This window comes from Chelonia mydas, chromosome 1 (assembly GCF_015237465.2).
Source record: "Chelonia mydas isolate rCheMyd1 chromosome 1, rCheMyd1.pri.v2, whole genome shotgun sequence".
NCBI classification, from domain to species: domain Eukaryota; kingdom Metazoa; phylum Chordata; order Testudines; family Cheloniidae; genus Chelonia; species Chelonia mydas.
Window position 1 is genome coordinate 347,574,116 of NC_057849.1, and position 27,823 is coordinate 347,601,938.

The 27,823-nt window shown below is 61.6% G+C and overlaps 1 protein-coding gene across 2 annotated transcripts in view; it reads right to left on the reverse strand.

The window, feature by feature from the left end:
• The window catches only part of SHANK3 (SH3 and multiple ankyrin repeat domains 3), a 755,611-nt gene that overhangs the window by 652,800 nt on the left and 74,988 nt on the right, over nucleotides 1–27,823 (reverse strand). For both annotated transcript variants that reach the window (XM_043522025.1, XM_043522029.1), the window contains exon 3: nucleotides 4,289–4,609. In XM_043522025.1, the coding sequence (XP_043377960.1) occupies nucleotides 4,289–4,540 (252 nt within the window). In that variant the 5' untranslated portion in view covers nucleotides 4,541–4,609. The remainder of the gene's footprint in view (nucleotides 1–4,288; nucleotides 4,610–27,823) is intronic.

The following is a 27,823-nucleotide window of genomic DNA, read 5'->3' on the forward strand; positions in this document are numbered from 1 at the left end:
TACAGCTCTGGAGTTGGCGAGTGCAGAGTCTTTGTGCTCTCTGTTATCCGGAGTTGTTATCCGCCTGGCGCTGTGTGCGTGACCACGCGGGGAGCTTCCCAGCTCTGGCTGTAAAATTGCCAGGTGCCTGTGCCCTGAGCCAGAGCCGAGACTGCAGAGAATTCCTCTAAACATTAACCAGGCATGTGGTGTGAGCAGGCCTTGCCTGGTGGAATGCAAGCACCTCTCTGCTCTTATCAGTGCGCAGCAGCCCATGCCCTACACACCCCCTCTGCCACCGCTCCACATTCCTGCCTGCATGTTAAACGCGCCACCTTCCCCAGCGGGAACGTCACCAGCCTGCCTCCTGGGCCTGCTGAGCTAAGCTGCCCCCAGCCCCACGGGGCCCGTGGTGGAACAGCCCTATGGGCCCCGTGCACACGTGCACCGCCCGTTCCTTGGCAGAGCTGTGGGCTCTCTGCAGTGCCGCATTTCCTCTCTGCTCGCCTTCCTGTGTGCACAGATTCGCCTTAGGGAAGGTGAGGTCTCCTTGCTTGGGCCTGTAGAGATGCACACGTTCTCTGGTGATGGGGCCAGAGCAGCACCCAGTTCTCCCACCAGGCCTCCTGACCCACAATCTACCCTGGGGCTGATGAGGGGAGCCAGTCTGGACAAGGTAGTGACTACCCCACACCGGAGAGGGACTGGATGGCCTGGCAGGGATTGTCCCATTGCTGGGATTGTCCCCTTGCAGGGCTGGGCCAGGGCCCTGGAGGGCAGCAGGAAGCCAACTGGGTGCCCACAGGAGGAGAGGGCACCAGGGAAGGGGAACAGCTCATGAAAGGTGGGCTCACCACATCCCGATAACGATGCCAAGTGTGACTCCACTGTACTGACAACCCCCCCGGGCCACTGCTGACGGCGTCGCGTGACACAGCAGGCTCCGGGACAGAGGCTGGCAGGCGAGTGGGGGGTGTGGCCGCAGGGATCAATCTCGGGAAGGCGGAGGGGTTAGCATGGACACTGCCGACACACAGGCTGGTGAGAGGGAGGGGTGGGGGCACCAAAGCACTCTGTCCCTCTGGCCAGGGAGGGAAGGAGAGCAGTCCAAAAAGGCCTGGCTCAGAATCCCAGCAGAGGCTCTGGCAGGAGCTGCTCGGTGCCAGCAAGCGTGTGCTGAGGCCTCTCCTGCAGCACAAGGTCAGTTCTCATTAAAACACACCGTCGATTCTTCGACAGCAAAGGCAGCGCAGCGTCCCTCCTTTGCCTCCGCAGCTCCTTCCAGCTGCTCTGCAGCGCCGAGAGCACCGAGTTCTTCAGACCCTCCTCCCCGAGCCCTCACGGCTGGCTACCAGACCACAGCCTGCCAGGAGAGCCACGCAGGGTATGTTCACACTGCAGTAACACCCGTGGCTGGCCCACGGCAGCTGACAGGCTCACAGGGCTCAGGGTGTGGGGCTCTAAAACTGCAGTGTAGACATCTGGGCTCAGGCTGGAGCCCAGGCTCTGGGACCCTCCCACTCAAGGGGTCCCAGAGTCCGAATGTCTACACAGCAAGTTTAGAGCCCTGCGAGCCTGGATCAGCTGACACGGGCCAGCCACGGGGGTTTTACTGCAGTGTAGACACACCCTCCCTGCCATGCAACACCCAGCAATACAGCTCCCACTCTAACTAAACTCATCAATAGACCATGCCTTGCTCCAACACCCGCATTCAACTGACACCAGGCTCCATTGCCTGCCGACGCCCTGGGCCCGGCTCCATCGCCCACCCTCGGTGACACCCCTCAACCAGCTCCAACACCTGCCTCAGTGACACACTGTGCCCTGCTATAACGCCCAGCTGTATCACACCCCCTTACGGGTATATCTGAGTGTTATAGCAGGGCACACTACAATGTATCGCACACACCTCACTGACACAGCAGGTGTTAAGAGCAGACCACAGCATATCACACTCCATCACTGATAGAGCAGAGAACGTTGTATCAGTGAGAGGGTGTGATACAGCGGGTGTTAGAGCAGGGCACAGTGTATCACACCCCCGCACTGATAGATACACCGCGCCCTGCTCTAACGCCCACTGTATCACACCCCCTCACTGATACACCATGCCCTGCTCTAACACCCGCTGTATCAGTGAGGGGGTGTGATACAGCGGGCGTTAGAGCAGGGCACGGGGTATCTATCAGTGAAGGGGTGTGATACAGCGGGTGTTAGAGCAGGGCACGGGGTGTCACACCCCTTCACTGATACCCCGTGCCCTGCACTAACACCCGCTGTAGCTCTCCCGTCACCAAGCCCGATCTCAGCAGAATCCCTCTTTATCATGCACCGTGAGGTATCAGACCAGCAGTAACTAGTTTCAATCTGTGCTACAGTAACTCAGCTCCTCTCCTGGCTCCATCCCTCCTGCTGTCAGCGCAGGCTTCAGGCAGCCCTGCCTGTGCTCTGAGGCAGAAGGACGCTGCATTGACTTAGGAGCCATGTCCTAATGTGCAGCAGGCTCCAATCCCAGGCAGTGTCTTCCTCCTGAGCAGCTCTGTGCAGCCAGCCAGCCTGCCCCTGTGCCTCTCCCATCCGCAGCACTGCCTGTCCCAGCACCGGTGCTCATTCTGCAAGATCACTGCATCTTGTCAGGCGGATGCAGAGGCAAGCGAGAGCCCCAGCCTGGAGCCAGGGGCTGGGGCAGAATAAGAGGGAGAACCAACCCTCACCGCACAGGGGCACCGAGGGGATGCCAGCTCCTTCAAGTCCCCAGCTGGGACTGGCCCTGTGCTTGGCAGCCGCAAGGGGCCCTGATTAGCTGGGAACTTGCTCCTGGTCTTTCAGACTCAGCAGCTCTCCCTGCCGACAGTGCTGGGGGGCCAGGGCAGTGAGCGAGTCAGAGTCCAGGGCTGAGTCCCTGGCTCCCAGGGACTGGGGCATACTCCAGGCCAGCCCTGAGGAGCCAGGCTGGGGGGATGGATGAGACAGGGCATGATGGAGCTTGTCATGCCCACTCCTCTGGTTCTAACACCTGGGTGCAGGGCTGGGGCTGCGCCAGTTCCCGTGCCACGCGCACACCCAGCCGGGGAGAGGGTTCCCGTGCCACGCACCCAGCCGGGGAGAGGGTTCCCGTGCCACGCACCCAGCCGGGGAGAGGGTTCCCGTGCCACGCACCCAGCCGGGGAGTGGGTTCCCGTGCCACGCACCCAGCCGGGGAGAGGGTTCCCGTGCCACGCACCCAGCCGGGGAGAGGGTTCCCGTGCCACGCACCCAGCCGGGGAGAGGGTTCCCGTGCCACGCACCCAGCCGGAGAGTGGGTTCCCGTGCCACGCTCCCAGCCGGGGAGAGGGTTCCCGTGCCACGCACCCAGCCGGGGAGAGGGTTCCCGTGCCACGCACCCAGCCGGGGAGAGGGTTCCCGTGCCACGCACCCAGCCGGGGAGAGGGTTCCCGTGCCACGCTCCCAGCCGGGGAGTGGGTTCCCGTGCCACGCTCCCAGCCGGGGAGTGGGTTCCCGTGCCACGCTCCCAGCCGGGGAGTGGGTTCCCGTGCCACGCTCCCAGCCGGGGAGTGGGTTCCCGTGCCACGCTCCCAGCCGGGGAGTGGGTTCCCGTGCCACGCTCCCAGCCGGGGAGTGGGTTCCCGTGCCACGCTCCCAGCCGGGGAGTGGGTTCCCGTGCCACGCTCCCAGCCGGGGAGTGGGTTCCCGTGCCACGCTCCCAGCCGGGGAGAGGGTTCCCGTGCCACGCTCCCAGCCGGGGAGAGGGTTCCCGTGCCACGCACCCAGCCGGGGAGAGGGTTCCCGTGCCACGCACCCAGCCGGGGAGAGGGTTCCCGTGCCACGCTCCCAGCCGGGGAGGGGTTCCCACGCACCCAGCTGGGGAGGGGTTCCCATGCCACGCACCCAGACAGAGAGGGGTTCCCGTGCCACGCACCCGGCCGGGGAGAGGCCATGCACCCAGCCGGGGAGGGGTTCCCGTGCACCCAGCCTGGGAGGGGTTCCCATGCCACGCTCCCAGCCGGGGAGGGGTTCCCGTGCCACGCTCCCAGCCGGGGGCAGCTGGGCCCCAGCTGGACTCTCGCTGGAAGGGTCTGGGCTGGGAGCCTCTCCCCTCCTCCGCCCAGCTCTCCCCGGCGCTGCAGTTGGGGTAAAGTTTAGCCAGGCAGCAAGCGCCGCGTTCAGCGGAGACCTGCCGCGGGGCTCCAGCAGCGCAGGGGTTAAGCGGCGGCTGTCACATCCCCTCGGCGGGGGCCGGCGGGTCCCCGGGGCGCCGGCCGGTCCCGCTCCGGATCCCGCGCCGGTCCCGCCCGGCCCCACTCACCGTCTGCTGCAGGTCGGGGATCCCGATGCGCACCACGATGGCGCTGGCGGCGGCGTCCTCCATGCGGGCCGGCGGCGGCGGCTCGGCGCGGGGGGCCGGGGGCTCGATGCTGGCATAGGGGGTCTCGTCCCGGGCGCGGCCCGCGGGCTCCCCCGGCTCCCCGGCCACCGCGCGGGGCGGGCGCGCAGGCGGCGGCTGCTCCGGCGGCGGCTCCGGAGTCTCATGTTGGCCGGCGGCGGGCGGCAGCGGCATGGTCCGTGCGGGCGGGGGGCGGCGCGGGGGCGGCGGGGCCGCGGGACCTAGAGCCCGCACAGCGCAGCGCTGGCCGGGGGGGGAGAGAGAGAGTCACCGCCGGGCCGGGGTCCGGCCCCGGGGATCCCCACCGCCCCCCGGCACTGCGCCCCCCGGGGATCTCCCCGCCCCCCCCGGCACTGCGCCCCCCGGGGATCTCCCCGCCCCCTGGGGATCACCGCCCCCCCGGCACTGCGCCCCCCCGGGGGATCCCCACCGCCCCCCGGCACTGCGCCCCCCCGGGGATCCCCACCGCCCCCTGGGGATCCCCGCCCCCCCCGACACTGCGCCCCCCCGGGGATCCCCACCGCCCCCCCGGCACTGCGCCCCCCCGGGGGATCCCCACCGCCCCCCGGCACTGCGCCCCCCGGGGATCTCCCCGCCCCCCCGGCACTGCGCCCCCCCGGGGGATCCCCACCGCCCCCTGGGGATCCCCGCCCCCCCCGACACTGCGCCCCCCCGGGGATCCCCACCGCCCCCCCGGCACTGCGCCCCCCCGGGGGATCCCCACCGCCCCCCCCGGCACTGCGCCCCCCCGGGGGATCCCCACCGCCCCCCGGCACTGCGCCCCCCCCGGGGATCTCCCCGCCCCCTGGGGATCACCGCCCCCCCGGCACTGCGCCCCCCCCGGGGGATCCCCACCGCCCCCCCGGCACTGCGCCCCCCCGGGGATACCCACTGCCCCCCGGGGATCCCCACCGCCCCCCGGCACTGCGCCCCCCCCGGGGATCTCCCCGCCCCCTGGGGATCACCGCCCCCCCGGCACTGCGCCCCCCCGGGGGATCCCCACCGCCCCCCGGCACTGCGCCCCCCCGGGGATCCCCACCGCCCCCCCAGCACTGCGCCCCCCCCGGGGATCCCCACCGCCCCCCCGGCACTGCGCCCCCCCCGGGGATCTCCCCGCCCCCTGGGGATCACCGCCCCCCCCGGCACTGCGCCCCCCCTGGGGATCCCCACCGCCCCCCCAGCACTGCGCCCCCCCGGGGATCTCCCCGCCCCCTGGGGATCACCGCCCCCCCGGCACTGCGCCCCCCCTGGGGATCCCCACATCCCCCCCGGCACTGCGCCCCCCCGGGGATCCCCACCGCCCCCCCGGCACTGCGACCCCCCGGGGATCCCCACCCCCCCCGGCACTGCGCCCCCCCGGGGATACCCACTGCCCCCCGGGGATCCCCACCGCCCCCCCGGCACTGCGCCCCCCTGGGGATCTCCCCGCCCCCTGGGGATCACCGCCCCCCCGGCACTGCGCCCCCCCTGGGGATCCCCACCGCCCCCCCAGCACTGCGCCCCCCCGGGGATCTCCCCGCCCCCTGGGGATCACCGCCCCCCCCGGCACTGCGCCCCCCCTGGGGATTCCCACCGCCCCCCCGGCACTGCGCCCCCCCCGGGGATCTCCCCGCCCCCTGGGGATCACCGCCCCCCCGGCACTGCGCCCCCGCGGGGGATCCCCACATCCCCCCCGGCACTGCGCCCCCCTGGGGATCCCCACATCCCCCCCGGCACTGCGGCCCCCCCGGGGATCTCCCCGCCCCCCCGGCACTGCGCCCCCCCCCGGGGATCTCCCCGCCCCCTGGGGATCACCGCCCCCCCGGCACTGCGCCCCCCCGGGGATCCCCACCGCCCCCTGGGGATCCCCGCCCCCCCCGACACTGCGCCCCCCCCGGCACTGCGCCCCCCGGGGATCTCCCCGCCCCCTGGGGATCACCGCCCCCCCGGCACTGCGCCCCCCCTGGGGGATCCTCCCGCCCCCTGGGGATCCCCGCCCCCCCGGCACTGCACCCCCCTGGGGATCCCCACATCCCCCCCGGCACTGCGACCCCCCTGGGGGATCCTCCCGCCCCCCCGGCACTGCACCCCCCCGGGGATCCTCCCGCCCCTGGGGATCCCCACATCCCCACCGCCCCCTGGGGAGCCGCCATGGCACTGCGCCCCCGCAGGAGGATCCCCCCGCCCCCCCGGCTCTGCGCCCCCGGGGATCCCCACCGCCCCCCCGGCACTGCGCCCCCCCGGGGATCCCCACCGCCCCCCCGGCACTGCGCCCCCCCGGGGATCCCCACCGCCCCCCCGGCACTGCGCCCCCCCGGGGATCTCCCCGCCCCCTGGGAATCACCGCCCCCCCGGCACTGCGCCCCCCCCGGGGGATCCCCACCGCCCCCTGGGGATCCCCGCCCCCTCCGACACTGCGCCCCCCCGGGGATCTCCACCGCCCCCCTGGCACTGCGACCCCCGGGGATCCCCACCGCCCCCCCGGCACTGCGCCCCCCCGGGGATCCCCACTGCCCCCCGGGGATCCCCATCGCCCCCCCCGGCACTGCGTCCCCCCCGGGGATACCCACTGCCCCCCGGGGATCCCCACCGCCCCCCCGGCACTGCGCCCCCCCTGGGGATCCTCCCGCCCCCTGGGGATCCCCACATCCCCCCCGGCACTGCGCCCCCCTGGGGATCCCCACCGCCCCCTGGGGATCCCCACCGCTCCCCCCGGCACTCCGCCCCCCCTGGGGGATCCTCCCGCCCCCCCGGCACTGCACCCCCCCGGGGATCCTCCCGCCCCTGGGGATCCCCCCCGCCCCCACCGCACTGCACCCCCCCGGGGATCCTCCCGCCCCTGGGGATCCCCGCCCCCCCGGCACTGCGCCCCCCCAGGGGATCCCCACCGCCCCCCCGGCACTGCGCCCCCCCCGGCACTGCGCCCCCCCGGGGATCCCCACCGCCCCCCCGGCACTGTGCCCCCCCGGGGATCCTCCTGCCCCCTGGGGATCCCCGCCCCCCCGGCACTGCGCCCCCCCTGGGGATACCCACCGCCCCCTGGGGATCCCCACCGCCCCCCCAGCATTCCCCCCTCGGGGATCCTCCCACCCCTGGGGATCCCCACCGCCCCCCCGGCACTCCGCCCCCCCGGCACTGCACCCCCCCGGGGATCCCCACATCCCCACCGCCCCCTGGGGAGCCGCCATGGCACTGCGCCCCCGCAGGAGGATCCCCCCGCTCTCCCGGCACTGCGCCCCCCCTGGGGATCCCACCGCCCTGGGGATCCCCACCGCCCCCCCCACACTGCGCCCCCCCCTGGGGATGCCCCCTGGGGATACCCACCGCCCCCCCGGCACTGCGCCCCCCCCTGGGGATCCCCGCCCCCCCGGCACTGCGCCCCCCCTGGGGATACCCACTGCCCCACCGCCCCCTGGGGAGCCCCCCGGCACTGCGCCCCCGCAGGAGGATCCCCCCGTCCCTCCGGCACTGCCGCCCCCCGGGGATCCTCCCGCCCCTGGGGATCCCCACCGCCCCCCCGGCACTGCGCCCTCCCTGGGGATGCCCCCTGGGGATACCCACCGCCCCCCCCGGCACTGCACCCCCCCAGGGATCCTTCCTCCCCCTGGGGATCCCCACCGCCCCCCCGGCACTGCGTCCCCCCGGGGATCCCCACTGCCTCCTGGGGATCCCCGCCCCTCCTGGCACTGCGCCCCCCCGGGGATGCCCACCCCCCCACCCCCCCCGGCACTGCGCCCCTCCTGGGGGATCCCCACATCCCCACCGCCCCCTGGGGAGCCCCCCCGGCACTGCGCCCCCCGAATTTGGACCCTGGCATCCGTTAACCCTTTCAGTGCTTGAATGTTACCAGCCACTAAGCAAAAGCACTCCTTTTCTTTAAGCCAAGTCTTTCTTTAAGTCTCCTGCAGTGAGGATAACAGTGACCCAGGAGCACTGCGCGTAATCACGAGTCACCCTCCCACCACACCAGCCCCCAACTCCGCCCTTCCCCATGGCCACACCAGCCCCTGACTCCGCCCCCTCCCCCTGACCTCACCCATCCCCTGACCCCAAACCTTTCTCGGTAGGGGGGGATTTGCCCCAGTTACAGCCACTGGTGAGGCTGTACCCATGCAGCCCCTAATGCGGACATGCAAAGTCTCTCTGCACCCACGGCGCTTACCCTGGTGTCAAGCAGCTGCCAACCATGACTGCAGCTGGAGCAATCCCCAGTGCTGCCCAGGCCCAGCTGAGCATAGATCGAAGGACTCTGCCCATTCAAGAGAAGCAGCTCCAGGGCCAAGCAGAGCTGGGCCTCAAGGTGTTAATCCACTCTGTGCTTTGGGGCTATTTCTGTTTGAAGAGTGTCAAAGAGCTGAGGAGATTTACGGGATGACCTGGATCTGTCCAGGAAATAATTAATGGCCCTGCCCCCAGGCAGCGAGCCCAGAGGCCGGGGGACTGCAGAGGTCTGGCATCAGTGAAAGCTTGACCCCAGATTTAGCCTGGCTCTCCCGGCTGGTGCAGGGTCTGCTGGGAAAGCCGAAGCTTGACCCCAGATTTAGCCTGGCTCTCCCGGCTGCTGCAGGGTGTGATGAAGCAGGACTGTTCTTAATGTTTCCTCTGAATAGTGTGGGGGTGCCTCAGTTTCCCCTAGGCAGTTCTTAAGTATCTAGGGGGTGGGATACGGGTGTATGATCATTGCAGAGCCCTGGAGGGCAGGTGTGTGCAGGGGTCTGGACACAGAGAATGGCCGACACCCTGTTTCCTGGCACCTGATGGCCTGGGCCCTTCCCCCCTGCAAGGTGAGAGCTAAAGGGTTGGAGAACAAAGGAATCTGGTGACCTCCTGGCCCGGGAAAGGGACAAAGCCCAGAGGAGGAGGGGCTGGTGGGAGTTTCAGTTTGGGGCTGGCTGGGGACATGGAGTGAAGTGCAGACGGGGTTGTCTGGCTCACTGCCCCCCAAATGGACCTAGCTGAGGGGTCCCGTTCTCTGCACCTGCAAGCTCTGTTTTAGACCATGTCCCTGTCGTCTAATAAACCTTCTGTTTTACTGGCTGGCTGAGAGTCATGTCTGACTGCGGAGTTGCGGGGCAGGACCCTCTGGCCCCCCCAGGACCCCGCCTGGGCGGACTCGCTGTGGGAAGCGCACGGAGGGGCAGAGGAGGCTGAATGCTCCGAGGTCAGACCCAGGAAGGTGGAGCCGGGTGAGCTGTGTGTCCTGCAGACAGGCTGCTCCCAGAGAGGAGACTGCCCCAGAGTCCTGCCTGGCTTCGTAGGGAGCAGCTCCAGAGCATCACCCGGGGACTCCGTGACACAGGGTCTCCTGGGAAAGCCGAAGCTTGACCCAAGATTTAGCCTGGCTCTCCCGGCTGGTGCAGGGTCTGCTGGGAAAGCCGTTGCCGGGGAGAAGGGGTGGGAAGATCATTCCCTGGGAGGCAGCGTCCGTGGACACTGAAAGCCAGTGGGTCCCGGTGGGTGTGCATGTCTCAATCCCCTGTGCACGTTCCCCAGAGGCCCTAGAAGCTCAAAAATCATGAGTCAGATGCCAAAGAACCACGAGATCAGCCCAGGGCTCGCGGTCATCGTGTGTGCTTTGGGCTGTCTGGGTCCCCCCGTCCCCTGCCATGAGCGTGGGGCAGTCACAGCTCTGCCAACCCTCCCTCATGCACGACTGGGATGGCTCTGGCCCTGCCGCAGGAGCTCTCACAGCCGCTGGATTGTGCAGAGCTTCCAGCTTCTCCTGAGCCCCCAACTGCTCATTAATTCTGTGCCCCCATCCCCAGACCTGCCTCCCACCCAGCAGTTATTTCTCCCCCAGCACCCACCTCACTTCTGCCCCTGCCACCCACTCTGGGGGTGATTCTCTGCCCTCCCCCGCCCCAGCACGGGGGCCGGGGGTAGCGGAGCCACCTTGAGCAGCCGCCTCTTTCTGCTCCCGCCACCAGGGTGAGGGGGTGGGAGAGCCCTGCCTGGCTCTTGCAGCAGCTCTGATTGGCTGCTCCTCCCCAGGAGGCGGGGGAAAAGGCAGCCAATTAGAAGGGGCTTTCCCTGGGCCAGCTGGAAATCACTTGGGAGCTGGCACTTCTCCAAGGCTAGGTCTACCCAGGGCTCCTAGCACTTGCCGCAGCACAGGCCCAGCCCAGGGGTGGGCCAGCATGATCAGAGGGACACAAAGGCTCCTATGCAAGTTTGCAGATGACATTAAACTGGGAGGAGAGGTAGATACGCTGGAGGGCAGGGATAGGATACAGAGGGCCCTAGACCAATTAGAGGATTGGGCCAAAAAGAAATCTCATGAGGTTCAACAAGGACAAGTGCAGGGTCCTGCACTTAGGACGGAAGAATCCCATGCACCGCTACAGACTAGGGACCGAATGGCTCGGCAGCAGTTCTCCAGAGAAGGACCTAGAGGTGACAGTGGACGAGAAGCTGGATATGAGTCAACAGTGTGCCCTTGTTGCCAAGAAGGCCAATGGCATTTTGGGGTGTATAAGTAGGGACATTGCCAGCAGATCGAGGGACATGATCGTTCCCCTCTATTCGACATTGGTGAGGCCTCATCTGGAGTACTGTGTCCAGTTTTGGGCCCCACACTACAAGAAGGATGTGGAAAAATTGGAGAGAGTCCAGCGAAGGGCAACAAAAATGATTAGGGGTCTGGAACACATGACTTATGAGGAGAGGCTGAGGGAACTGGGATTGTTTACTCTACGGAAGAGAAGAATGAGGGGGGATTTGATAGCTGCTTTTAACTACCTGAAAGGGGGTTCCAAAGAGGATGGATCTAGACTATTCTCAGTGATAGCAGATGACAGAACAAGGAGTAATGGTCAAAGTTGCAGTGGGGGAGGTTTAGGTTGGATATTAGGAAAAGCTTTTTCACTAGGAGGGTGGTGAAGCACTGGAATGCGTTACCTAGGGAGGTGGTAGAATCTCCTTCCTTAGAGGTTTTTAAGGTCAGGCTTGACAAAGCCCTGGCTGGGATGATTTAATTGGGGATCAGTCCTGTTTTGAGCAGGGGGTTGGACTAGATGACCTCATGAGGTCCCTTCCAACCCTGATATTCTATGATTCTATGGGGCGTGGCAGCAACGACAGCCTCTGACCAGCTCCAGAGCAGACAGCGCAAACCTGCCCTCGCTCAGGGGCAGGTGTCACGGAGTGTGGGGGAGTCCAGGCCCTGCACCCCTCTTCCTGGGATTCACTGAGACTCTCAGCCAGCCAGTAAAACAGAAGGTTTATTGGACAACAGGAACACAGTCCAAAACAGAGCTTGTGGGTACACCCAGGACCCCTCAGTCAAGTCCTTCTGGGGGAGCAGGGAGCTTAGACCCCAGCCCTGGGGTTCCCTGTGTTCCTCCACCCAGCCCCAAACTGAAACTAAACCCACCCAGCAGGTTCCCTGCTGCAGCCTCCGTCCACATTCCTGGGCAGAGGTGTTACCTCCCCCTCCCCCTCCTGGCTCAGGTGACAGGCTCTCAGGTCTCCCGTCCCCAGGGCACATTCCCAGGTCAACACTCCCCCCCTCCCTGCTGCGTCACATCGTCACAGCAGGGAAAGCCCAGAATGACAGGTCCCAGACCTACGTCAGCCTAGCACCTCCCTGGGGAGTGGAGGAGCATCTGCTGGGATACCCTGCCTCTGGAAGGGGACCTAGTGAGGAAGGTGCAACTGAGAGAAGCAAGGGAGAAGCTCAAGGGACCCCATGCAAAATTCCCCCCATGCAGAGCTCAGCACACAGCCCAGGCTCCCTGTGCAGCTCCCATGGGCTGTAGCCCTCTGCCAGTCCCAGGACCAGGGCACGGCAAGGCGACCGTTCCTCTGCAGAGGAAGAATGCAGAGAAGAAGCAGCAGTCACCAGGTGGCTCATGGGTCTGGGACGTGGAGAGACCTGTCCTGCAGGTGAAGATCTCGGGGTCTCTGGGGAAGAGGCAGAGTGAGGGAGTGGGAAAGAGGGCTTGTAGACAGAAACGCCAGGGGAAAAGTAGGGGTGCCTGGCAGTAGCACGGGAGAAGAAGGATGAAATGGCCAGTGACCCACACACGGCTGAGACTCAAGCTCCTGTCTGAGGTTTCCCTGCAGTACAAAGATAAAGGCAGAAGTTTGGTCAGGGAGGGAGCGAGGAGGAGCGGACAAAGATAGCTGCAGAACAAAGGGCTGGGGAGGGAATACAGGGGAAGTAGGAGCATGAAAGGCAGCTAGCTGCTCTGCGCTGGATGGAGCAAAGATGACACTTGCCCTGTGCAGAGGGACAGTGGAAGGCTTTGCACCCCCGGGGCCTGAGTGGGAGCAAGGCGCTGCCTAGGTTTGTGCACAGGGGAACTCTCACCCTAAGAGACTCAGCTAACGATCTCAGATTGCTGCTGGCCAGGAGGAGGCACGGCCAGTGGGGAAATGGTGACAGCAGCAGGGGAGAGCAGCGGGTGCCTGGCGTCACCAACAGGGCACGCTCACACAGGCCAGAGACACGGGCAGGGCTGCCTCTTGCACACAGCTCCACCAGAGGCAAGTTCTCAGCACCTCGGAAAACCAGGACCAAGGTTCTCCTGGGGAGCATCCAGGGTGCTGAGGCACCCAAACTAAGTGGCCATTTGTGAGCCACAGGGTCCTTTCTCCCTGGAGTCTGTGGGAGATCAGCCTGAGAAGGGCAGAGTTACAGCTGCGTAAGGAGCCCTTGCTTAGGGCCCGAGCGGCTACAGGATGAGCAGCATGTGGGGAGGGGGCTGAGCGACATGAACAGGAGTGACTTGGCCGGGTTACAGAGACGGGTGATGGACGGAAGTGGCAACGGATGCACAAGGGAAGATTCTCCTGGCTCTGGGGCCAGACCCCCAGCAATGCACGCCCTGCGGGGATCCCAGCCCCCCGCAGCAATGCACCCCCTGCGGGGATCCCAGCTCCCCTGGCAATGCATCCCACGGAGGGATCCCAGAACCCCCTCACTGCACCCCACAGCGGGATCCCAGCTCCCCTGGCAATGCACTGTGGGGCGGATCCCAGCCCCCTGGCAATGCACCCCTGGGGGCATCCCAGCCCCGCAGCAATGCATCTCCGGGGGGATCCCATTTGAAAGTTCTCCCTGGTGCTAGCAGTGTCACTACTCCACAGACAGGCAGGCAGTCTTCACCACATGATGACAGATGCGCTGCAGAGAGACTGTAGGGAAGCCTGCTGTTTGGAGGGATACAGCCTCCCAGGAAACACACCACGCGGAGCTGGGAGGAGGTGCCTGGCCGGGGCCAGAGGGCCGGCTCTGGGCCCAGCCTGGATGTTTTTATTAATGATCTGAAGGAAGGGAGTAAGGAGCACATTAATGAAATTTGCAGTTGATATTAAATTGGGAGGAGCTGTAACCAGCAAAGAGGCAGGAGAATTAATATAAAAGGCCATAAAGAGCTTGGAAATAAGGGCAGGAAAGAACAACACGAAATTCAGCTTGGAAAAATGCAGCTAAAAGCTAAGGGGGGAAATAATCAGCAAGGCAAATCACTGCTAAGGCACGCGCTGGGTGTGCTCACACCCTGTGGGAGGGAAAGGCTGAAAGAGACCCAGGCATGAGAGTGGGCAGCAAATTAGATGTGAGTTTGCTGTGCGCTACGGAACCCCACCATGTCCTTGGGCTGACGGGTTGACGCCATGGAGCAGGGACCCATGGCATCAGGACTCCCAGGTTGCATGCGGCACCTGTTCTGGGACACTGCACGCTGCTCTGGGCATGGCACGACCTGGAATGGTGTTAGACATTGAAGGGAGCTCAGAGACAGCGACACACCGGATCCTTGGACTGTGGAGAGATGAAGGGCCAGGCTGCACCAGGGCACCAGGTCCCTGGGCTCTCCTAGTCACTTCCAAGGGGTTTTGTGGTGGAGTCACTGCCCAGTCCATGGAAGTGGGGGCAAACCCACCGTGACTTGGGGACCGCTCCATGAGAGGATCCCTATGGCATTTTTGTCATGGCTTCACCAGGCCATGCTCTGGAACTGCTCCCTACAAAGCCAGGCAGGACTCTGGTGAGGTCTTCTCTCTGGGAGCCGACTGTCTCCAGGGCAAAAAGCTCACACGGCTTTCATCTTCCTGGGTCTGACCTCAGTGCATTCAGCACCCTCTGCCCCTCTGTGCGCGTCCCACAGCCAGTCCGCCCACGTGGGGTCCTGGGGGGCCAGAGGGTCCTGCACCCCAACCCCGCAGTCAGACGTGACTCTCAGCCAGCCAGTAACACAGATGGTTTATTAGAAGACAGGAACATGGTCTAAAACAGAGCTTGTAGGTACAGAGACCAAGACCCCTCAGTCCATCTTCGGGGGGCAGGGAAGTGGGACTGTTCTTAATGTTTCCTCTGAATAGTGTGGGGGTTTCCCCTAGGCAGTTCTTAAGTATCTAGGGGGTGGGAGAAGGGTGTATGATCCTTGCAGAGCCCTAGAGGGCAGGGGTGTGCAGGGGTCTGGACACAGACAATGGCCGACACCCTGTTTCCTGGCCACTGATGGCCTGGCCCTTCCCCCTGCAAGGTGAGAGCTAAAGGGTTGGAGAACAAAGGGATCAGGTGACCTCCTGGCCCAGGAAAGGAACAAAGCCCAGAGGAGGAGGGGCTGGAGAGAGTTTCAGTTTGGGGCTGGCTGGGGACATGGAGTGAAGTGCAGATGTGGTTGTCTGGCTCACTGCCCCCCAAAATGGACCCAGCTGAGGGGTCCGGTTCTCTGCACCTGCAAGCTCTGTGTTAGACCATGTTCCTGTCGTCTAATAAACCTTCTGTTTTACTGGCTGGCTGAGAGTCACGTCTGACTGCGGAGTTGGGGTGCAGGACCCTCTGGCTTCCCCAGGACCCCGCCTGGGTGGACTCGCTGTGGGACGCGCACGGAGGGGCAGAGGACGCTGAATGCTCCGAGGTCAGACCCAGGAAGGTGGAAGCTGTGTGAGCTGTGTGTCCTGCAGACAGGCTGCTCCCAGAGAGGAGACTTCCCCAGAGTCCTGCCTGGCTTCGTAGGGAGCAGTTCCAGAGCATCGCCCAGGCACTCCGTGACAACTGGTGGCAGAGGTGGGATGTACTGCACCCCGTGGACGGCGCTTCCTGCAGTAAGTGACTGGGGAGCAGTAAAACAAAGGGGGATTGACGGGGACCAGGCGTGCTGAAGATTCAGAGAGAGACAGTTTCAGGGGGCGGTTAACCCCAGAGAGACCAGAGAGGACTTTTGCAGTAACAGGGTCCCCCAGGGGATTGCAGCGAGCGGTCCCAGGGGCGGAGGAGTCTGCAGCTCGACCCTGGCAAAGAGGTGGTGACCTCGAGAAGAGCTGGCACCCTAGGGGTTCTCCCTGGAAACCGTGGGGAGCTGAGAGCACACAGGCCTGTGAGTCCACAACAACTTGGGAAGAGCGGAGTGACGGCCTGTCACCGTCTCCTTAAGAAGGACATTGTAACCCTGTGCAGAAAGCGAGGGTTGAGCATTGGAAAGTTCACCAAAGCAGAGTTAATCGTGCAGCTGGAGGAGGATGACCGCTCTAAGGAACAGATTCCTGACCCCAAATGGGGCTATAGCAGAATCTGGGAGCAGCTGGAGTGGGAGCCAGGCATCGCCAAGACTCCTGTCCCCGACCCGACGAGGGTCTTCACGATCGGGTTCCCCATCGGGGGATCGGAGACGGACGGGATTGAAGCTGAGTCCGACGGAGCCAGAGGACTGAGAGAGACAGCGAGAGCCCGAGAAAGAGCTGCAGTGTCTAGCTCCCTTGCTGGGTCCCAAGGCCATAGACTCCGTCAGCCAGATGGGTGGGGAGGTGGACAGGCTCCCTCTCCTGACCCCAACCTATATGTCTGTGTGGAGTTTCCTTGGGCCAGGCCCCTCGGACCCCCAGTGGGAGAGGAAGGTGATGGTCAATGGGGAGACATTCCTTAGGTGGCGAGATCCTGGGACAGAGAACTGGTGTCAGGCCCTGGGTGGTGCAGCCTCAGATGCTGAGGGCTGTGTGAGCTGGGTGAGGGTCCCAGGGACGAAGCCCCTCGCCCTGCCTATGGCCCAGATCCCTGTGCAGACCCAGGAAGGGTGGGGATGGCTGGTTGTTGGGGTTCTCCAGGACATCAGCTGCGAGACCCTGTTGTGGGGTGACTGTGTCTCTTTGGGACAGGATCCAGGCCCTGCTCCGGTAACTGCCAAGAGTTTGAATTTGAATCCAGGGAACCAATCGGCGGAGAGGGAAATGGTCAGTGAAAATGCAGATGACCGGGCTGGCGGCATCTGCAGGGAGGAGCTACTAGGCTCAGGGTACCTGCCTGCCTGTAACCAGACCCCTGGGGCTCCCCGCCCCCATTGCACACCGGAGAGGGGGCTCAGGCTGGCTCTGATGCAGTGAAGAAAGCAGCGAGCTCGCTGCCTACCCCCACTGGGACAGCAAGGGCAGCGCTGAGCACAGTGGGAGCTGAGACCCCAGCTGAGTGGGGGGAGACACAGGCAGGGCAGGGGATCTGTGGGGAGTGGAAGGTGCTTGGTAAGGAAAGTCTGGATGAGCCTAGGCAGCCTTGTGAGCGGATGGCTTTGTCTAGTCAGCAGGGTGGGAAGGCGAGGAGAGTGGAAGATGAGTGTCCCTGGACCTTACCTGTTAGCTGGGTGGAGAAGTGGGACAGTGAAGGAAATGTGCCTGTGTCTGTCAGGGGTATTGACTTGCCTATGGAGGGAGCTACCCTGATCTCCAAGCAGTTGTCTGTGACCAGCCTTGTGTGCTGGGACAAGGGGAATGAGATCCCAAGCTGTGTGTCGGGTAAAGGAGAAAGTGTGTCCGGCTCTTCTTTGTCTGTGGAGCAGAGAGAAGGGGCCTTTCAGCCTGTGACGGTTGAGGGTAGTGCAGGTGTCTCAGAGTTGGTTCTGGATTCAGCTAAAGCCCAGGAAGGGAATGGTCCTAAGTTTGTGTCTGCTAGGGAGAATGGCCCTGTAACTAGGTCGCATCCAGTTAGGGTCTATGCAAAATCCCAGAGCCCAGACAATTCTGGTGCTTGTATTTTGCCTGTTGCTAGTATGTTGTTGGGAAAGGGTGGAGCAACTCTGTCTCATCAGGGTGAGATCCTAGCCAGGGCACAAGGAGAGCATGAAGGTGATGTGATTGTGTTACCTACTGAGGGTGTGGAAACCTGTAGCAAGAAGGAAAAGATTCCTGAACTTGTGTGTGGCGAAGGGAAGGAGAATGCTTCTGACCTTTTATCTAGGAAGTCTGTAAGTATGCCTGAAAGGGGATTGTGTAGGAATCCGCCGGATGGGCCAGAGGTAATTCTGGATGTAAGGGAGACCCAGAAAGTGTCTGTTGTTGTTCAGGAAAGTGTTCCTCTAGAGCAAGCCCTAGGTAAAGAGGGTAAGAGCAGAATTTCTGTGAGGGGTGAATTGTTGCATAGAAAAGCCCTAGGGAAAGGAATCCTCATGGAGTCTTTGCAAGCAGTTTACTGCAACTGAAGGATGTGAAAGTGATTTAATCAAGAAAGTTTCAGTTCCTAACAGCCAGAAATTTTCTGTTGTGAATGGATCCACTGACTTTCCTGTTGAAAGATCCAGTGTGGATAGCTTTGAGAAGGTCTCAGATGAAGTGAAAGCTGTTAAGAAAGTTAAACAGTCCTCTAACCAAGTGGCTGTGTTTGGCCAGCTTGTTGGGGAGAAGTCCCAATCCCAGTTTGAGCCCCTGGGGTTTTGGGGTGGCCAAAGGGCACGGGCTGCATAAACCTTCCCACATGCGGCCTGCGAGTACTATCATAGAATCATAGAATATCAGGGTTGGAAGGGACCTCAGGAGGTCATCTAGTCCAACCCCCTGCTCAACCACCCTCGACCTAAGGGAGGGCGTGAAACTGGAAGGGCCTGGTGTAACTCCCACCAAGGAATGGGAGAGATGCTAGGGCATCCACGGGAACATTATTGGCTTCGAACTTCCCCAGGTCACTGGCTAAAGTGACCCCGCTCAGTTCGATCTCGAAGGGGGGAGAGATGTGACGAAGTGGGACTGTCCTTAATGTTTACTCTGAATAGTGTGGGGTGCCTCACTTAAGAACTGCATAGGGGAAACTATCTAGGTGGTGGGGTAAGGGCAGGGGTAGGTGCAGAGCCCTAGAGGGCAGGTGTGTGCAGGGGTCTGGACACAGAGAATGGCCGACACCCTGTTTCCTGGCAACTGATGGCCTGGGCCCTTTCCCCCTGCAAGGTGAGAGCTGAAGGGTTGGAGAACAAAGGAATCAGGTGGTCTCCTGGCCGGGGAAAGGGACAAAGCCCAGAGGAGGAGGGGCTGGAGGGAGTTTCAGTTTGGGGCTGGCTGGGGACATGGAGTGAAGGGCAGACGGGGTTGTCTGGCTCACTGCCCCCCAAAATGGACCCAGCTGAGGGGTCCCGTTCTCTGCACCTGCAAGCTCTGTTTTAGACCATGTTCCTGTCATCTAATAAACCTTCTGTTTTATTGGCTGGCTGAGAGTCATGTCTGATTGCGGAGTTGGGGGGCAGGATCCTCTGGCTTCCCCAGTACCCAGCCTGAGCGGACTCGCTGTGCGAAGTGCAAGGAGGGGCAGAGGAGGCTGAATGCTCTGAGGTCAGACCCAGGAAGGTGGAAGCCGGGTGAGCTGTGGATCCTGCAGACAGGCTGCTCACAGAAAGGAGACTTCCCCAGAGTCCTGACTGGCTTCGTAGGGAGCAGTTCCAGAGCATCGCCCAGGGACTCCATGACAATCTTCGGGGGGCAGGGAGGCCAGAGCCCCATTTGGCCCTCCCTCCATTTCCCCATGGGGGGCAGGGAGGCCAGAGCCCCATTTGGCCCTCCCTCCATTTCCCCATGGAGGGCAGGGAGGCCAGAGGCCCTTCTGGCCCTCCCTCCATTTCCCCAGCCAGCTCCAAAACTGAAACTCTCTCCAGCAGTCTCCCCCAGACTCCCCCACCTCCCCCCAGCTCCTCCTCCAGCCTTTGTCTCTTTCCCGGGCTAGGAGGTCACCTGATCTCTTTGTTCTCCAACCCCTTCAGCTGGCACCTTTGCAGAGGAGAGGGGCCCAGGCCATCAGTTGCCAGGAGACAGGGTGTCAGCCATTCTCTGTCTCCTCTCTAGGGCTCTGCAACAATCACGTACCCTTATCCCACCACCTAGATACTTAAGAACTGCATAGGGGAAACTGAGGCATCCACACAGTATTCAGAGAAAACATTAAGAACATTCCCGCTTCATCACAATTTTCTACCCCACACCTCTTTCCCTGGGGTGGGACCTAACCGCTTGGCCCCACTGGTGCCCTTTTCACTGGTACCGGAGCACATGGCTCCCTGCTGTCTGCAGCATCCAGACATGTCGCTAACATTCTATTCCCCACTTCTTCCAGACCATTAATGAGGAGTTTGGGCAAGACTGATGGTAAAACTGGACCTTGCATCTCCTGGCTCCCTGGCCCCAGCCTGGCCCCCTGCTGCCCTCTGGCATTACCCAGCCGTCCACCCCACAGATTCATAACCAAGCTGCCTGGAGTTAAGCTTGTGAGAAGACGTGGGGGCCTGTATCAAATGCATTACTACGGTTCAGAGACATGACACCAAGTGGACTCCCCTCCCTCACTGAATCTGTCATTGTGTCTGACAAGGCAGTGACATCTGAGCAGATTTGTTCTATCTGAATCGGCTGCTTACTGCGCCTGGTTCTGTTTGCCTCTTGTCACTTACAGATTTCATTTCTTTTCATATCTGTCATGTTATTTCACTGGGGAGAGACATTAGATTTACCAGATGATAATTGTCAGGATCACTTTTTCTTTTACCAACCCTCTGGTACCTCATTAGTCCCCCACAACATTTAAAATACAACTGCCAATGGCTCAGTAAATGTGTTCAATAACACCCAGAAGACTCTGAATCCAGGCCTACTGCTTTGCATACGTTCCCTTTCTCTCATTAAAATCAGCTACTGGAGTAGAGGGAAGCAAACGTAACTATCTCTAAAAAAGATGGTGTGGTGATCCTGGGGATTACACACCAGCAAGTCTTGCTTCAATACCAGGAGAACAGGCTGAAAAAATAGAGACTTATGAACGTGATATGGCAGAGGTTCACCAGAATGGTTCTGCAAAGGAAACTCATTCCTCACTAATCTGTCACAATTCTTTGAGTTCAGAGTAACAGCCGTGTTAGTCTGTATTCGCAAAAAGAAAAGGAGTACTTGTGGCACCTTAGAGACTAACCAATTTATTTGAGCATGAGCTTTCGTGAGCTACAGCTCACTTCATCGGATGCGCATCCGATGAAGTGAGCTGTAGCTCACGAAAGCTCATGCTCAAATAAATTGGTTAGTCTCTAAGGTGCCACAAGTACTCCTTTTCTTTTTGCGAATTCTTTGAGTGTGTCCGCAGAAGACTGACTAAGGGGGCGGCCTGGATTACAGCACTGGTGTGGGCTGGAGGCCTCAGGCTGGGAGCTTCCAGGGAGGGAGGAAGGAATTCCCTGGGAGAAAAGTAATTTTTAATTATGATTTCTAGGATGACCTGGGGTGGGCATAGCATACGGACCAGAGGAGAGAAACCAAGGCAGGTGCATGACTGCAAGTCACGGGGAGTAAGACCCTCTTGTCAACAGTACCCAACCGAGTCAGCGGAATGGGGAGCCCAGTGGCGGCTAGAGTTTAGTATTGACAATGCACATTGGAAGGAATAATTCAAACACTCACGCCTTGCTGGGCTCTGATGAACCACAGAGCAAAGAGACCTGCACGACACCAAGGGCAGCTCAGCGAAACATTTGCTGAAGGTGCAGCCCAAGAGCTTGAAATACAATTGACATATGAGGCTGTCTAAGGACTGGGAAAGGAAATACTGAATGTTTAGTTGGGAGAGAACCTCGGTAAGGGACCCTGCTAGAGGAATTTTAAAACATGACTGGGTGGGAGAATTCAGAGTAACAGCCGTGTTAGTCTGTATTTGCAAAAAGAAAAGGAGTACTTGTGGCACCTTAGAGACTAACCAATTTGAGCTTATGCTCAAATAAATTGGTTAGTCTCTAAGGTGCCACGAGTACTCCCTTTTCTTTTTGGGTGGGAGAAGGCTGCTTGGTTGCCCCCTCTCACGCACAAAGGAAAGGAAATGGAAAGACAGCAAATTTAAAAGTGGAACAAGTATTTCTCACACAATGCATAGCTAGCCTGTGGACCTCTCTGCCACAAAACATCACTGAGGGCAAGGGATTACCAGGATTCAAGAACGGGTCAGCTATTTGTGGGGAATGGGTCCCTCCCCCATCACATTAGATAGGATGGAATGGAATGTGCTTCTGGCTGCTGGGCTGGGAGAAACTCCCCATGGGTGGTTATTCCAGACTTGCCCATTAAAGGATTTTTTTGCTCCTTCCCCTGCAGCAGCTGGTGCTGGGCCTTGTGAGCCAGGAGATGGGCCCTGGGCTGCTCCTAGCTGGCCATTCCCAGGTATTCCCTTAGATGCCTCACCTCAGTCCCCGGAAAAATCATGGAGCAGGTCCTCAAGGAATCAATCCTGAAGCACTTACACGAGAGGAAAGTGATCAGGAACAGTCAGCATGGATTCACCAAGGGTAGGTCATGCCTGACTAATCTAATAGCCTTCTATGATGAGATTACTGATTCTGTGGATGAAGGGAAAGCAGTGGATGTATTGTTTCTTGACTTTAGCAAAGCTTTTGACACGGTCTCCCACAGTATTCTTGCCAGCAAGTTAAAGAAGTATGGGCTGGATGAATGCACTATAAGGTGGCTAGAAAGTTGGCTAGATTGTCGGTCTCAACGGGTAGTGATCAATGGCTCCATGTCTAGTTGGCAGCCGGTGTCAAGTGGAGTGCCCCAGGGGTCGGTCCTGGGGCCGGTTTTGTTCAATATCTTCATAAATGATCTGGAGGATGGTGTGGATTGCACTCTCAGCAAATTTGCGGATGATACTAAACTGGGAGGAGTGGTAGATATGCTGGAGGGGAGGGATAGGATACAGAAGGACCTAGACAAATTGGAGGATTGGGCCAAAAGAAATCTGATGAGGTTCAATAAGGATAAGTGCAGGATCCTGCACTTAGGACGGAAGAACCCAATGCACAGCTACAGACTAGGGACCGAATGGCTAGGCAGCAGTTCTGCGGAAAAGGACCTAGGGGTTACAGTGGACGAGAAGCTGGATATGAGTCAGCAGTGTGCCCTTGTTGCCAAGAAGGCCAATGGCATTTTGGGATGTATAAGTAGGGGCATAGCGAGCAGATCGAGGGACGTGATCGTTCCCCTCTATTCGACATTGGTGAGGCCTCATCTGGAGTACTGTGTCCAATTTTGGGCCCCACACTACAAGAAGGATGTGGATAAATTGGAGAGAGTCCAGCGAAAGGCAACAAAAATGATTAGGGGTCTGGAACACATGACTTATGAGGAGAGGCTGAGGGAGCTGGGATTGTTTAGTCTGCAGAAGAGAAGAATGAGGGGGGATTTGATAGCTGCTTTCAACTACCTGAGAGGTGGTTCCAGAGAGGATGGTTCTAGACTATTCTCAGTGGTAGAAGAGGACAGGACAAGGAGTAATAGTCTCAAGTTGCAGTGGGGGAGGTTTAGGTTGGATATTAGGAAAAACTTTTTCACTAGGAGGGTGGTGAAACATTGGAATGCATTACCTAGGGAGGTGGTGGAATCTCCTTCCTTGGAAGTTTTTAAGGTCAGGCTTGACAAAGCCCTGGCTGGGATGATTTGATTGGGGATTGGTCCTGCTTTGAGCAGGGGTTGGACTAGATGACCTCATGAGGTCCCTTCCAACCCTGATATTCTATGATTCTATGATTCTATGACCTTCACCAACAGCCATGCTAACCAGGCCTCTTTGGTCAAACTGCTTTTCCTCTGTGCAGGCCAATTTGCTAAAGCAGTGCAGTCCCTCTAGGATCCCGATGATTTCAGCCTGGCCTCCTCATTCATTAACAGGCCATTCATTGGGCTACATCTCGCCGCATCTGGGCACCCGAGCAGGCTGCAGCTCTGCAGCCAGGCCCCTCGGCAGAGGGAATTCCCGGGGTCCCTGCACCTCGCCTCATCCGGGCACCCGAGCAGGCTGCAGCAGCCAGCCAGGTGTGGTTCCTGGGCCTGGGGGCTCTGCCCCAGGGGCGCTGTTACTGAACACTGCTATTGCAGTAACACCGTGAGAGAAGCCAGGCCAAGGGCCCAGTGCACCAAGCACCACACAAAGCCCCACCCCAAGGAGCTTCCCATCTGCAAGCCCCACCCTAAAGAGCCTTCGTCACCCCTCCACCCGCCCGGCTGGCACTAGTGCCAGGGTAACAGGAAGAGACTAACAACCCCTGCACAATCAGCTCCAGTCAGACCCTTCAGGCACAAAGCAGAGACAGCCCCTCACCATCCCAGCTTCCTGCTGGCCCCAAGAGCCCCCCGCAGCCCCGGGTATCACTCCCTACCTTCCCCAGCCACTGTTCCCCGGGGGGGGCAAAGGCCCCCACCTAGCCCCCAAATCCTGCCACACGGGACCAAGGCCTGCGTCCACTGCACTCTGTAGCTGGGCCAGGGCAGGCTGCAGCCTGGCGTCCCTGCCTGGGCCAGCACGTCACTGATTTGCCAGAGGCCAAGGGGCGCAGGCTGGGCGATGAGGTCAATGATTTCAGACTGGGTGGGAGGCAGGAGTGGGAGTCCCAGGAGCAGTGTGCCCCCGTGCGGGGAGGACTGAGGGTGTGCGGCCACCATCTCCCCCGCCCAGCACAGCAAGCACATGGCGGGGCTGTTGAGACTCTAGGGCTTTTCCTCTGTCACTCTCCTGCTGATCCAAGGGCTCGGGGCTGGCGTCTCCCGCCAGACGCCCCGTCAGCTGGTGGGCCCGGGGCACCTCTGCACTCAGCCGGGGCAGCAGTGGAGCCCTGGCACACCGAGGCGCCGGCTCTGTGCTGGGTATCAGGACGGATGCAGTGCGGGAGCGGGGCTGTTTGCAGTGGCACCAGCCCAGCTCCACGTGAGCTGTGCCCTGGCAAGCAGCATGTGGCTGCCTGCCCTTGTCCTTTGCTCTCCCTTATGCGGCACGAATCACCGAGGGGGAGCTGTGCACGGCCCTCCCCAGCAGGGGGCGCTGGGGAGGTTCCCTGGGCTGCGGGGCTGGGCGCAGGCTGAGCAGGGAGCCCCAGCCCCCCTGGAGCCATGTCGTTCTGCAGTGGGCAGGAGGGACATGGCTGGGGGAAGCTGGTAACGGCTCTCCAGGCTCCATCTCACACAGGAAAGGAAGCGTGTTTTGCGCCCCCAGAGGAGGGGCTGCCCAGCGCCTTCCCCCTCTCCTGCACGCTGGTCTGTGAGAGCAGGTGTTGCGCCCTGGCCGGAGGGTCGCTAGCCTTGGGGCCGGGGTCTCCAGTGTCAGGGACGCCCTGCTCTGGGCACTTTCTGATCCTTCAGTGACATCCAACAAACAAAGTCTGACAAGCACCAGTCCACCAGGGGCCAAGGTAGCTGGGAATCAAGCAAGATTCGGGCCAGCACCGGGTGGCCAAGATGGCTGAGGTAAACGGACCCGCTGCTGGGCAGGGAGGAGAGACCTTCGCTTGCAGCAAACCGCACGGCAGCTTCCAGGGGGCACTGTGCTTTGGGGCCTTGCATCATGGAACAGCAAGGGGATGGGCCCTGGCTACGCAGCTCCAGGGAGACACCACCCAACTCCCCCAGGCCCCGTGCTCTGCTCCAGGCTTCTCCATCTCAGACAGAAACTGACAGCTGGAGGGGGAGCCGAGAGGAGCCCTGGGAATGCTGCGGGCCGGGGGCTGATTGAGATCCAACCCAGTCTAGCCTGGCTCCAAGACAACCGGAGGGGACCTGAGCAGACTCTGCCAGCACCTGAGGCCAGGGAGGGAGGGCACAGTCCATGCGCTATGGATTCAGACATTCCAAGGCCAGCAGGGCCACTGTGATCCCCTAGCCTGGCCTCCTGCATCACACAGGCCTGCCCCCGGCTAACTCCCTGAGAACAGCCTCGGGGCCAGGAGGGATGAGAATGGGGATGATTCTGTGCCAGGAGCCTGGTTCCACCACGTCTTTGTTCGCTGACCCGCTGGCCTGTACGGCGGCTGCCCCAGGAGCACCAGCAGGGTGAGGGAAGCAATCTTGGCCAGACTTGACCTGGTGGGTAAAGCCCTGCACCTGCAACCTTTCCCGCTGCCAAGGGACACTGGCGCCTACCTGCCCTCCCACAGCTGCCCAACCTCTTGCCAGGCCTGCCCTTGCAGGATGCCAAGGTCTGTGGTGTCCCTGCTCTGTCTGGTACTGAACTGGCCGGCACACTTTGGCATGACAGACCGTCTTGTCTGTGCGTCCCAGAGCAGCTCAGACTCCTTCTCATCGCTCTCTGTACCTGCTCTGCACCATGATTGCAGGCTCCTGGCAGAATCCACAGCCAGAGGCATGACCGCAACGTGCCCGCTCCCGCCATCTCTGCTGGCCCCATGGCTGAGCTGCAAGAGGATGGGCTCCCCCTCCAGGTTATGTGACTGAGGCTCTCCGAGGAGCAGGGGGGCCCCTCCAGGGGAGCTGGGAATAAAACCCAGGGCTGGGGGGGTGCAGGCAGCATTGCCTGGGGAACCACTGGTAGGTGGGTCTGTGTGAGTTGGGGAGGCCGGGGCTGCATTCCCCTGGCCCGTCTGGGGAGGGCGGCTGTATGACCTAGCTAATCGGGCTGTGGGGCTGGGCTGCCCCAGTGTTCTAAGCTGTCCCTCCCACACCGCCCGGCCACAGCGACTTCAGCAGCATTGTAGAGAGAAAAGGAGTACTTGTGGCACCTTAGAGACTAACCAGTTTATTTGAGCATGAGCTTTCGTGAGCTACAGCTCACTTCATCGGATGCATAGCATATCGTGGAAACTGCAGAAGACATTATATACCTGGATTTGTGCTGGAAATGGCTCTACTTGATGATCACTTTAGATAAGCTGTTACCAGCAGGAGAGTGGGGTGGGAGGAAGTTTTGTTGCATGGTCTCTGTGTGTATATAATGTCTTCTGCAGTTTCCACAATATGCTATGCATCCGATGAAGTGAGCTGTAGCTCACGAAAGCTCATGCTCAAATAAACTGGTTAGTCTCTAAGGTGCCACAAGTACTCCTTTTCTTTTTACGAATACAGACTAACACGGCTGTTACTCTGAAACCTGTCATTGTAGAGAGAGGAGACGAAAGCAGAGCAGCAAGAGCATTGATCAGCCTTTACTCCCAGCTACAGAACGTCTGCCAAGGCCTGATGGGTAATTCCACAGCCAATTGATTTTGCTTCTCTCTGCGTCCCAAGGTTAGTGGGTCACTGGGGACGTGCGGCTGATTAAAGGGAAAGTCCTGCCACTTTCAGCTCAGCGGAGCATGTCTACTGCCCAGGCTCACTGGAGCTGAAGGCAACGAAGCCCTGGGTGAGCCACCAGGCGCTCTGCTGCTGGGGGCGAAAGGAGCGAGGGAGGCCTCATCGGTTCCGTGGTGCTGCTGATGTGGCCGGGCCAGGCGAGGAGAGGCCCAGGGGAATCTCTCCTCTGCAAAGCCAGGTGCTTTCTGTGCGAGAACCTCCCAAGAGAACTCTAGGGTCCCAGCAGCACTGGCCGTGGATCGGGGAGCCCAGACTCCCACCAGGACTAACAGCTCTGGGGACAGAGACCAGGTGTCCCGGGCTGGGCCAGGCACAAGTAGCTCCCACAGGCCGGGGCCAGCCTCCACAAGTAGGACCCCAGGGGAGAGGACAGAGCCACTGCGCCAGTACCTGGGCCGTTGATTAGTATGTCCTGGGGAGCTGGGGCTCCTCTGGCACACCTGGGGGCCAGGACTCCCCGAAGTGGAAGGGTCCCTACGGCGACGGCAGGATGGGATGGAGAAAGCACCGGAGTTACTGCAGCCCTGCCAGTGCGCTGGGGATGCTCAGGAGAGTTGCGTCTGCCTCCACCCTCCCAGAGCTCTCAGTCACAGCACCCCGCCGGGCCCTGGGACAGTGGAAGCAGGGACAGGATTTGCGGGTCATACCTGGCTTTACCTCCCAGGCCAGAAAGTCAATCCCCAGCCAGCCCAGCCCCAGGGACAGTGACTGGGGAGGGCTCTGCTCCAGCAGTCCCCAGATAAGGCCTCCAGCACCTCATTCTCCCTCTGCTCTCAGCAGGACGGAGGAGGTGAGAGCAGCACCTGCCCAGAACCACGTCACCACGGAGGGAAGGCCGGGGGTGCTGAGTGGCTTTCACCGGCACCACGACCACAAAAGGGGAGGGCAGACCCCAAGGGAGACCAGAACCCAACCAAGGGCATTCAGTGACAGCACACCTCTACCCCGGCCTCAGGGTCCCCTCGGCTACGTCACAGCCCCCGGGACCCCCAGCCCTGAGACACGACTGCGTCCCCTCGGCTACGTCACAGCCCCCGGGACCCCCAGCCCTGAGACACGACTGCGTCCCCTCGGCTACGTCACAGCCCCCGGGACCCCCCCAGCCCTGAGACACGACTGCCTCCCCTCGGCTACGTCACAGCCCCCGGGACCCCCAGCCCTGAGACACGACTGCGTCCC